Consider the following 12,606-nt stretch of genomic DNA (forward strand, 5'->3'; position numbering starts at 1 on the left):
GTGATTATTCCAACGTGGTGGTAGGAGCCTGGGAGAGTCAGGAGCTGAACCTGTATTTCTTGCATCTCAGTCTCAGGTTGTCTTTTTGTTCTGTGTGTCGCAGCCTCGTTCTTTCCTGTAGAGGAAGACTGGAATCTCTTAAGAGTCTGTCACTGCTACTCTGGTTGACAGGTGGTGTCGTCAATGAGATTAAGAATTTTGGCATTCCCCACATCAAAAGGTGGAACACAGTGTGACATCTGTTCGCTGGGAAGAAATACTAACCATACAAGTCCTTAAGAACATCAACATTTATTTAATATGATATAAAAGAAATGGGATATGAACATTCGTATCCGAACAATAATAAGTGGCTTCTTATACTTACATCGTATGTGCTCATTGTATAATATATACACAATGAACATAATTACATTTGTACACAAACTAAGTACTGGATTGAAAACCTGCTTATTGCTGTACACACCCTAACCCAACCAAGGAAAAGCCCAGTACCTCAAAATACCTACACTCCATTTTATTTAAGAAAAAGTAACCACTAACATTAATGTCTATGTTGACAGAAGTGTGGCAGTAACTGCTGACATTGCAACCTGACCAAGAAATAATTACAGCAGAAACTTGACATATTTTACTAAGCAATAAGAAAAATGGCACATTTTAAATAGATCTATATGTATATATATATATATAAAAATTTTACAAATAAAATGTTAAAACAAGAAGTTGTAGTGTTTAAAAAGTGTAAAACAAGGTTTAGTGGTGATATGTAAAATTAACCGAGTTATGCGTCTAAAAGAAGCAAAAAAGTAAACTTATATGATCCATAATTAAAAGAACATTAAATTCTGGAGAATCTCAAAGTTCTGACTGTAGGCTGCGCATGAAAAAGAGCCTTTATTTGATGTGCACAGAAATCATAGCAGCAAGGTGGTATCAGGAGAACAATCTGAAGGTTGTTGAGTGTACATGTGGGCCGTTTAAAGCTCTCTTGGAATAAACATTTTCCAGGAAGTGATAAAATGATGCTCTGTGGCCAAAAGCATCAAAACTATGAATTTCATAGATTTAAAATATACTGTACAATATCTTCTCATATTTTCATAGGTCAGGTCCATACATCTCAGGCATGAATTGTTTCAACAGAAGCCATTAGTGCTGAAAGACAGACATAGATTAAGTTACTCTATTTTAGCAACAACAGAATATTGTATAAAGCAACTCCCGGGGTTAAACACAGCAAGGAATTTCTGACCTCATCCTAGCAGTAGTTATCAACGCTGGAGAACATGATAAAGTAGTTTAGAAATCAGGTGTTGCCAAAATCAATTTTCCTGATGAATAATACCGCCGTCAAGATACTCTGACAGCAAGAAGCAAAAGCAAGCTTTTTTTTTTTTTTTCCCCCGATGCACACAACTTCACATGAAAGCCTGTTTGTTCGGAGAGTTTTATCTCCATCTCCAAATGTCTTCATATAAAACCAATAATAATAACAAACCCCCTAATTGCTCTTACAAACGACAGGCAGGGTGTGAAGAGGGACGTGATGCTGTTCAGTTCCACCCCTGATGGCAGAGTAGCTCTGAGGTGTTCCCAAGCTCAAGCGCTCCACACCCCCAGAGCTCACTGCCTTTTGGTTAAATTGCTGAAAGGACTTAACTTCACATGAAAGCCTGTTTGTTCGGAGAGTTTTATCTCCATCTCCAAATGTCTTCATATAAAACCAATAATAATAACAAACCCCCTAATTGCTCTTACAAACGACAGGCAGGGTGTGAAGAGGGACATGATACTGTTACACCCCCAGAGCTCACTGCCTTTTGGTTAAATTGCTGAAAGGACTTCTAGAAATAGCTTTTCATTAGCAAAAACGTTCCTGAGCTTTGGATCCAGGTGCTGTGTGTGATTTCACTATCCCTCCATTACTCAGTGTCAACGTAACGCTTAAAACCCAGCGATGTCAGGGGTGCGTGCAGCCAGATTTGTCTCCGTGAAGCCAGAGCGGCGACAGAGAAAAGGGCTTGGTGTTACGGGGTTTTTCCTGGGTTGATGGTTGGACAAGATGATCTTTAAGGTCCCTTCCGACCTAGAAGATTCTGTGATTCTGTGAGATCCTACGGCACCGAGTTCCTGCGCCAAATCCCCCTGGCATCGTGCCAACAGTATCCTTTTACTAATTGACCGTAAAAAAAAAAAAGCCAAATATAGGTATTACCTCATTATTCTCTGAAATCTACCCTACATTTTCCAGATGCTGCCGGAAAAAATTGGGTTTTTTGCGGACGAAGAGGGCTGGTCCCACAGCTCCCAAGTTCCCTCTGCTGCACGGGATTTCTGGCATCCCAGAGACACGGAGCTCTCGCTCGGTAAAAGACTCCTCTTTCGACAAAGCACCAGAGACTGGGGCGCAGGAAGGGGCAGCCCCACAAGGTACGGGCCAGTAAATACCACGGGCAAGCAGCCCACGCCTTCATACATCTCCTACCTATGCCATGGCATCATGGCATCATGGCATCAGCTCATGGCATCAATTTGTTTCGGAGCTCCCAGGAAACATCCAACAGAGGCATCAAAGAGACGTGGAATGTCTATGCCCATAGAATCATAGAATCGTTCAGGTTGGAAGAGACCCTTGGGATCATCGAGTCCAACCATCTCCCCTACTCTACAAAGTTCCCCCCTACACCATATCCCCCAACACCACATCTAAAAGTCTCTTAAACACATTCAGGGATGGTGACTCAACCACCTCCCTGGGCATTCATTCATTGAATCAATTTTTGAACCCACTGATAGTCTCCAGGTCTGTTCCTAAGGAGCTCAGCTCTACCCTCACACCTTTCCAGCCCAACTATTGGCATCTGTCTGTAGCAAGCTTCTTACCTACAAATAGCCCCCCCAATAAACTATATATTTGCCACATGGCATTGTATCTTATTAATTATATATTTATATATATAACAGATAATCTAAATTATATATTAATAATCACATTAATTATATTATATATAGTCTTTTAAACCTATTATATACCCATTGCCTAGAAAAAAACTACCAAAGGTATACTCTTAGTTAAATGCAATCTATCTTTAGTCAAGCTACACTGCATTTTACTTTATTTTCCACTTTTCTGTCCCCAACTACTTTTTCCTTTACATTTTTTCTAAGCTTTTAATGTTCTTGGGGTCAGACTAGTTGCATCCTTTTTTTTTTTTTCAACTCAGTTCAAATACTAAAGAGCCAAAAGGGCTGTATTTTTAAGTTCTGGATTCCTTGCTTGGTTCTAGCAATGCACAGAGCATTAGTTTGACAAGTGCCATCCCAGATGCACCGTTTTGTCATCAGCAATTAAGGCCTATTTGTGGAATTGTACTTAAGGTGGGGACGTTACAGCTACAGTATGACCTAGGAGGATACACCATGCTGTGGGACAGCAGGGCCTGGGCATTAACTTACAAAGTGCTTCACTTCCCCTCATCTCGCGTTTAGCATAAATACTTTATAAAAAAAAAGAAAAAAAAAGAGAGAATTTGCTGATCTGATCATTGGATCTGATGAGAAGAGCTGAAAGCAACTTAATGCAATTGGTAAAAAATGCCTGGTGATGTTCTATTTTGCTTCCCCTTTCAAGACAGGAGCGCTTCATGGACAGAATTCAGTGTCAGCCCTGACCCCACACCGAGTCGATGGGGTGACGCTTGTCCCATTTCAAAAAAAGGAAGATGCATGAGAAATACGTGTGTATTTTTACAGTGAAACTGAAAAGCATTAACACAGATTGGTATTTCCGGAAAAACCGAACGGTCTCACTTCTCTTTTTTAAATAATTCTGTAAGAAAAACTTTTGAATAAAAGTACAAAAGCCCAAGCTAAATCTCCTCACGACGGACCGCGTCCATCAGGAAGCCAGCGACGCAGGTGTCAGTACTCAATGTGAAGAGTGCATTTTCCACTCTCTCAAAAGGAGAAAAAGATGAAAAAAAATTTCTTCTTTTTTTCTTGAAGAATACGAATACTTTCCTGGCCACAGTTCATAGAAGAAAGGTATCAGTGACGAATAAGTCTAATTTTGTTAAGATGAAAGCTTGGCAATACAGATTGTAAACAGGGTTTGGAGGAAGCATTTTCAGATCTCCTCATGCTAAATGACTGAAAACACCTTAATTTTAAAGTTTTATTGATTCTAAAGTGTTCTTAAGTTACATTAACTACGGCATTTAATGTTGGTATTGAAATAAAGTTCATTCTTTTAGCAGAAAGCTTATTTAAACAGGTACTTCCTGACAACAAAGAGATGTGGATTGATTTAAATGCTGGTAAAGTGCTGAAGCATGCACACGGGTACCCTATTAATTTCTTTCAACTCTTGTATAAACAAAGATGCTTACTTATATTTCCATTTCCATTCATTAAGTGGGTAAGACACTACAGGTAGGAACATGTAAATCTAGCCTAACTCTTGCTTTCTAACTTGGGTCCTAGAAGAAATCACCTACTCTGTGACGAGGGAAGAGCAGCTGCGTGGGGCTCTCTCTAGGGCAAAAATGAAAAAAAAAAAGTAAGTTTTGTAATCGTTACATTTCTTCCACCCTCACTTTTTTCCCTTCCTGTTTGTTTTGCCTCAGTTATCCACGTCTAAGCCATAAACCCTTTGGGCCATGAGATCATTCCCTCCTACGCATCACCAAGAGACAGCTCTAGTTGCCTGTGACCAGGACCGAAGCATCAAGACTCATTTGTGCCTGAGCACTGACGTTCACACCTTCAGTGAGTATCCCTTAATTCAAGGGCTATTATCTTGCCAGTTGTGGAGAATGTGCTTGATAAACCAATTAGTCCTTTCTCTTTGTGTTTGGGTAGAGAATACATTACTTGCAAGCAAATCAATACATGTTTGTTTTGTTTTCTGGTTAGTTCATACTCAACACTGCAGATAACTTTTGTCTGGCCAAGTACTGCCTACAGCTGTTTCTCAGAAAAAAGAACTAGAATACATATACTTAGAAAAATATTAGGAAAACAGGAGGAGGGGTGGGGAAAAAAAGACGTACTTCTCTGTAACTATACACACATGAAATGTGATCCTTCTGTGAGCTGTGTCTGTGTAGATGGAGCTGGTGACAATGACGATTCTGGTGAAGAAGGCAGACTTTTCACTGCGAGTCATACAGCAAGATAAATAAGAATACAAGTTACAGAAAGGCACGACTTCAAGCCATAATAAATACAAAGCTTGAACATCACCATTTCAAGCCGTAATAAACATAAGCAGACCCAAAATGAAAGTTACATAAGTAAAGACTTAAAATCTGATCAGCACAATGAGCACAAGTTGAAGGGAGAGCGTAGCTGTTCTCAAGAAAGGTCGTTACACAGAGCTATTAATGACTAGTAGAACACCTATGGAATAAACAACAGACACAGGAATGCTGATGTGTTATTTATGATGCAAAGAGGGAGAGGAAAAAAAAAAAAAAAGAAAGTAAAATTTAACTAGTGGGCACACTCCCAGACCCAGCTTTATATCCCAGCTCAGATTAACTAAGCATTTTTTATTCTGCTGAGCACTATAAAATGTATTTACAGGTTCTGGTTTTGATTATCAAGTCACAGAAAGGATTGCTGACTGCACTACAAAGGTCCAGGTCACCTTTTATAGCCATAAATTGAACCATTTGGCTCAATTAACCATTCGTGTCACCAAATATCCTAATAATGTCTTAAATTCTATCTTCCTTTTCCCCTGAACACTCCCCTCCTTTTTTCTCTTTGCAAACAATTTGGCTTTACCCCAGCCTTCTTGTCTTGCAAAGCGGACGACCAATAGTGGTTTTATCAGTCAGCTGGTGTTCTCTGGTTCTTCATCTTCCCTTACTCCTAAAAACGTGACCAAACTGGGGTCTTTTACTTGCTAATTCAAAATCTACTACATATATTGGAAACACTCAAAGATTCCTCAATCTTGGGCATACCCTGGGCCATCCATTAGCAAGGAGATAAGGGTAAAAAAATCTGTACATATATCCAGGACGGAGCTGCTGTTCTACAAGATGAACAGGGAATTACTTGCTCCAGCCAACAGCTATAGTGTGACTCAATTTCTGACAATAGTTATTTAATTCCCCGAATTAAATGCAACCATAAAATATATATTTAAAACATCAGAAGAATGGAATTTCTGTAGTTGTCTGCTGGAAAGCTATTTTTCTCTATGTCATAAAACCATCCATTTGACATCTAGACTAGTTCAGCACTTTCAATTCACAAGGGTTTGAGAGCATCAAACGACATGATGAAAATGGAATAAAGTTTTACATATGTACTGTATAAGCTGTGCTTCAGTCAAACTCTTTTCCATACCTGCTGTTGCCTGATTTCCTTTTGAAGACTGCGCTGCTAATTCAAATGAAGACATAATCCCTCCTTGTTCTTGAACACTAACTGCTTCACTTTCTTCTGAGCTGGTTTTGGGTTTGTGGTTTGTAACTGTGGTCACACTTTGCAAGCTGGTTAAAAAAAAGCACGGCGTTCAGAACTCACTCTAACTTAATTTCAGGTGTTAACCACTAAGTATAGGAGTTACAATTTAATTTTCTTTTGTTAATAAAAAAAAAAAAGTTGCAAGTTTGTGTAATATAAATTAAGCACGTACTTTGAAGCCCTTCTACCTTGCAAAGTTAGACTTTAAAAAAAAAAAATACTGGAAGCTGAATTCCTTTCCTTTCCATCCTCGTGCAGTTTCCTACTGTGTGGTATCTGTTGTGCTGAAGGCTGCTGTCAGAAAGTTACGAGCTCGTGTAAGAACTCACTCAGGATCTGCAGCACAACTTACAGTAAAGTTATGGATCCTTAAAGAGGAATATCCAGGACACAATATTCCTCTAATTCTGCAATACTCCAAAATAGCAAAATAAAAGTTAAAGCAGGAAATAGAATAAGGTGTTTGTTCTGCTCCCGAATGTGATGCTTTCCTAAATAACAGAGGTGAAGGGCTATGGAAGCCCTGGCTGAAGCTTCCATAATAGAATAAGCTGTTTATTCTGCTCCCCAATGTGATGTTTTCCTAAATACCAGAGGTGAAGAGCTTGCTATGGAAGCCCTGGCTGAAGCTTCCATAATAAATTGATACAAAGGTTAAACTGACAATACTAAATATATTTTGTATCCCAAAGCAAGGATTATGAACACACTTTATTTATAACTGGGGCAACACCAGAAAATAAACATTGCTCCTTCCTCCATCTCATCATCTCTTACTGAACCCACCCAGTGGTTCAGTTTCTCACTAGATTTCTCTACATGTAAACCCCTCCAAAACATATAAATACACCTTATAAGTATTTACAACAGTATTTCCTTAGTTGCTTGGTCCATTCAGCTAATAAATACAATGTGCAAGTTTAAAACAGCCTCTGAACATCTTGTTTTATTTTTACCTTATATCACCATCGTGTGTTTCTTCCAATTTATTTTGCTTTTCCTTTTCTGCTTTCTCTTCATTACTCACTTCTTTGGAGTCAGATACAACATGTGCATCTGATAAAAGATCATCAGTTTTTGTCAGCTATAAAAAAAAAAAATTGAAATAATGAAACAAAAAGCTGCAGCACATACTAAGTGGCAGATAAGAAATACAGTATCAGGAAACAGTTTTATTAACAGACAAATTTTGCCATCATGTATACTTAGTAACTCAGAATTACATAACTTCAGAAATTTTTATCGATACCATTCAGGTTAATAGAGTTATCCTGAAACTTATACCAGAGCCAATGGCCAGGTCTTAGCTTAATAACTTCCAGAACTTCTCTGAACTCTTTGGATTGCAGCCTATTTTTTTCCTGCTATCCCTCTTTTCACAATGCCAACAGAGATTTCCAGCTACTGGGATATCTTGCTGATGAGCCTGAACACAGCTCTTAAAGGCCTGATTAGATATAACCAATCTGAGCGTATTTAGATAATTTTCCTTTAAAAGATTTGCATACCTAATGAAGAAGCACTCTCAATATAAAGTATTCTTAAAGAATAACAACAGATGTTAATTGTTTGATTTTAAACCATTCTCCATCAGACGTATGTTTAAAAAAGCTAAATATAAAATAGGAAAACAAAAGGAAAAATGTTGAGGAAAGGCAAAAAAATGACTAATTAAAGAATATGAACAGAAAAGAAAAAAATAATCTACACAACATTTAAAAAAAAAATAAACTATAAGCAGGATACGATTATGTAGAAACAACTGGAATAATCTGTTCTGCACAGTCAGTCTGCTTTTGCTGAGCATTCAGGGCACTTAAGTACTAAAACCACCACCGTAACTCACTGCTGAGTGACTCTGAGACTATTCCAAGACAGATATCAACCTGGTGAAAAATAGCACCAACTACAGTTACTGCCTCCTCCTGTGGATAAATTGTTGGGTCAGCTTCATTCTGCTTCCCATACACTATTTAATGCACCAAACAAAGAAGTCAGGTGTCTTAAATGATTGCCAAAGCCTACACTGGGCTATCCTAAGCAATGAACAGATCAATGATTAGTATTTAAAGATGCATTAGTATTAGTAAAGACCATAATTTTGCAATTTTCCAGTCAATCAAGATAGTAACAGGTAAATAAAATGAAATTTAGGAAGACCATATAGAAAATTCAGTATCTTAGCTATAGACAGATCTGATAGCATTTTGTAAATGTATATAGAATATTTGTAATATCCAAAGAGATATCTTATTCTTCCAAGCAAAAGGAACTGGCTCTATTTTCCACAGTCTGCTGTCTGTGGCTCAAAATATTTTTCTACTGCAAGGCAGGCTGATGAGCAGTTCATTAAAGGGCAGCTTAGTACCTCTTTAGTAAAACCTGAATTGTGTTCTCCTTCTCCATCATGCTTCAACTGCACCATTTCTTCTCCAGGACTTCCATTATTTTGTTTCAAATTATTTTCTCTACTGGTGCTGTCTAGTTCCTTCATGTTATTAGACACAGGATCATCCTTTTTTCGATTCTGTGGAACAAAATTGATACACAGACGTATTCTTAAAAAAAGTGATCACAATCTCAGTTCTGAGTCTTGTGCCATCCTCTGTGATTAAAAAAAATACTTAAAAAACTTTAAGCACACCGCATTGCAATAAGGAAAATGGAAACTGCTAAAGATTTAGAAATTTCTCATTTATTTACCTTTCAAAACAGGTCAACCTGTCTAATAATGTTTTTTGTCTGTAAGATTATTGTAATTTCTGTACCCCCTCCCCAAATCCCCAGCATTTTTTATTAGTAACCTTTATCCTCTGAAATTCCATTCATATTTAGCTCAGTCACACACAGACTTAGCAGCATTATTACCTGCATATATAATCACTGATATATTTTTTTTAAAATAGGTTTTCCCAGTTAAAAAGAAAATAGATGGATAAAAATCTGTTCTCAGTACAAAATCCACAGCGCACCTGCGTGCACTTTGTCTAATTATCTGGAGTATCTCCCAAGCCTGTGCTGTTAACTGATTTAACAGATGAGAACACAGCATCTGATAATGCCAGGGGATATTAATTATTCCTTCAGAAAAATAATAATTCAATTGCAGAGAGAATAAGCTGGTTTGAGGCAGGATGGCAGAGGTGACTTAAGATTGTGAACTGTGAACGTTATGTTGGCAAAGCAGCAAACTGAAGTGAAGTGGGGCTCATATCTGTTTTACCAAACAAAGTACTAGGGCAGAGAAAAAATAGGAGCCATGAAAGCAATAAATCCTGTGTCTGAATTCCTGTGATTCAGCACGTGCATCCTACAAAGAGGAAATTCCATGTAAGTCAGTTCACAAATCAATCTCTTTACTTTCCTAACTCAAGTATGTGCCCGTATCATACACTTGTCCCAAACAATAATAATTGTGAAGCAACTTCCTTTTGTATTTTGGCAATCACTTAAAAATTACATAGTAGGCTGTTTATAAATTCCTTTTTTTCCTCCAATTCTTAAAAAAAACCCTCCAGTTGAAAATACTTCCAGCAGTTAATGCCATTGCACCATTTTTTTCTGTAGGAAAATCAATAGGCATAGAAACTATGCTTTTACAAAATATGAGCTATTACTACAGTGTAATATCTCATCTTGGGGCTTTTGGCCAAATAGCATCTATCCAATGTTGTTGAAGAAAAAGATAACTTTTATACAGCTCTGAAGGCAGTTTAGCACACTCAAAAGAAAAGAAACCCAAACAACCCAAACTTATCTGGAAATGTGTGACTTCTTAGGAGTGCAATGCATTTAACCTGGTTTTACAAAATCAGATGTTAAAATACATACAAATGCATACAAAACATAAAAGAAGGCATTTACACATCAGCGTAGAAACCCCCCAAAAAACCCACCAGTGTGGTCTGGAAAAAAAAAAAGTCTGCCAGAAGATTAAAAAAAAAAAAACAAACATGAACAGAAAACTCCATGAAGGTATTGAAAAAGAAAACTAATTCTTAGCAGTTAGAAAGTAGTAGGCTGTCTGACACCCACTACCCTGAATCTATTTGATTTTTTTTGTCTTGAAGTGGTGTGGTGTTTTTTGTTTGTTAGTTGGGTTCTGGGTTTGCTTTTTTGTTTTTTTTTTTTTTTTAGCTGTATCTTCAGGGTAGTATTTCCTGGTTAATGGCAGGCAGTTACATCTTCCTCCTCTCTCCCCACCCTTAACCATTTCATAAACTCACTTCTTTGTCTTAACTGTTCAAGAATGAGTGAAAACAAAAGTGAGGGTTCTACTTTTATGTATTTACGGGCTAAAAAAAACACAGAAAAAGAACATCGCTTAAGAGCTATCATCATAAATATACATTCCTACCTAAAAACATCACAGATGTTTGAATATATTACATTGCAGAAAAATCTTCATAATTTATACACCGACTGAATCACGATTCTCCCTGACACTGTTTTTAGTTACAAAGCTTGCAATTTCATGTTGTTTGCTCAATTTGACAAAAATTAACAAACATAATCCAAGGCATAATCAAACGTGTACATTTGAACTACTTATTTTCCAAAAAGACAAAGAAGTGACTCCTACTATTATTAGGTATAAGCAGGTATGAAGATTGTCTTCTCCCTTTCTCTTGTGTCTGGCAGAGAGTCTCTTGTGACTGTTACTCTATACGAGCAGCCTCAAATAGATTCCTATAGTATCACGTGATTTTGGAAGAAGAACAATTTTGTAACTTTTTTAATTGGACACGTTAAAGTTTTTGAATAAGGCGGGACCCACCTGTGCCAATTTGAGTGGATTCTCTCTGACAAACGACAGATTCTGTGAAGGAGATTGGTCTGAAACACCAATAATATTGAGTCCTTTTCTCTTCTCCCTCAGGCACGCTTGTTGGTGTCTCTTGATTCTCTCCATCTGCTCCTCCACAGTCATCCGAGGCCGTGTGCTTTCTGCAAGACACAGCTGCTCCACTGCACTTCTTGGTCTTTCCTTAAATGGAAGAATATAGATATATATATTTATATTTATTTCAAAAAAGCAAGATTCCAAACTGTTTAGCTTATCGGAAAAGATCACCTAATGGTTTACTAAAAAGCAGAAAAAACAGTGGGCAAGTAAAGATCTCCTACGTATGTGAAGAAAGTACAAGAACCAAATGAACACCATGAATGAACATCGAAATTCAAAATAAAAGGAATAAAAGGAAAGAATCATTTGCTTTTTTGAACAGTGACCTTACCACCATCAATGATAAATTATTAAGAGAATGGGTAGGTGCTCTCTTAAGGCCATCCCATCAAACTGAAACAATTTACCAGACATTAAACAACAGGCAAACACAAGTTACTTGACTGAGATAGAAACATAATCAAAATTTAATGATCCAGGACATTTATACCCGTTGATCTAACTGTGATTTCTGCCTTTTTATTTCAATAAAAACTATAGCAGGACATCATTAAACACCAAGCACAGGCTGAAACAAAGTGAATTTATCACCACCTAGAAGTCTGTAATTCAAAGCATTATTATTCCCAAAATAACAACCATCATTTTACCTACTCTCTTCTTGAAATTCACTGATTTTTCAGATAGATCTGTACTTTGTATGACAGGAAAAAATGTACTTTGAGCTAATCAGCTGCATTTAGTACATTCACAGTAACTGATTTCAATTCTGCAAAGTGGCATCCTTTCTCCTGTCGACATCCTGAGAGTTCCTCTCCCCTCTCCTGCTCTTCCTACACCTTCTCCTCTTCTATTCACGCTGTAACTATGGCACAACCTTCCCTCCCTTTCACACCAACTACATGTAAACATCTGTCTTCAACCCAGAGACTACAGGACTCTAAACTGAAATTCCAGGCTTACTACCCACATACTGCTTACTGTATCCTTATTTTCTGGCTGTTTTAGGCATTTACCAAATCATTGTAGTAATGAAACAAATAAGAGCCAGTATTTGTTACACAAGGGTTATTAAACTGCCCCAGAAGCCAAATACAAGTCCTTCAACGTTTAACCTAAGATGCTTCATGTGTCCTTTCAACTCAGTATTTGAGTAGATTTAGTAGTTTGAGTGTCTCTGTGCAGCTTAACATACACGACCTTTACAGTTTTGTCAT

General features: G+C 37.5%; 1 protein-coding gene across 7 annotated transcripts in view; it reads right to left on the minus strand.

Annotated features, from left to right (window-relative positions):
* Positions 1–275: 275 nt before the first annotated feature.
* The window catches only part of PLEKHA5 (pleckstrin homology domain containing A5), a 266,473-nt gene continuing 254,142 nt past the window's right edge, over positions 276–12,606 (minus strand). For 6 of the 7 annotated variants that reach the window (XM_014937387.1, XM_014937386.1, XM_014937385.1 and 3 more), the window contains 4 exons: positions 7,440–7,567; positions 6,364–6,509; positions 5,075–5,159; positions 276–1,158 (listed from right to left, as the gene is read on the minus strand). In XM_014937387.1, the coding sequence (XP_014792873.1) occupies positions 1,140–1,158; positions 5,075–5,159; positions 6,364–6,509; positions 7,440–7,567 (378 nt within the window). In that variant the 3' untranslated portion in view covers positions 276–1,139. Of the gene's footprint in view, positions 1,159–5,054; positions 5,160–6,363; positions 6,510–7,439; positions 7,568–12,606 lie in introns of all 7 variants that reach the window. The other variant, XM_014937381.1, reaches the window with a different exon arrangement.

The sequence above is a fragment of the Calidris pugnax genome, unplaced genomic scaffold (genome assembly GCF_001431845.1).
Source record: "Calidris pugnax isolate Ruff unplaced genomic scaffold, ASM143184v1 scaffold1, whole genome shotgun sequence".
Classification (NCBI taxonomy): Eukaryota; Metazoa; Chordata; class Aves; order Charadriiformes; family Scolopacidae; genus Calidris; species Calidris pugnax.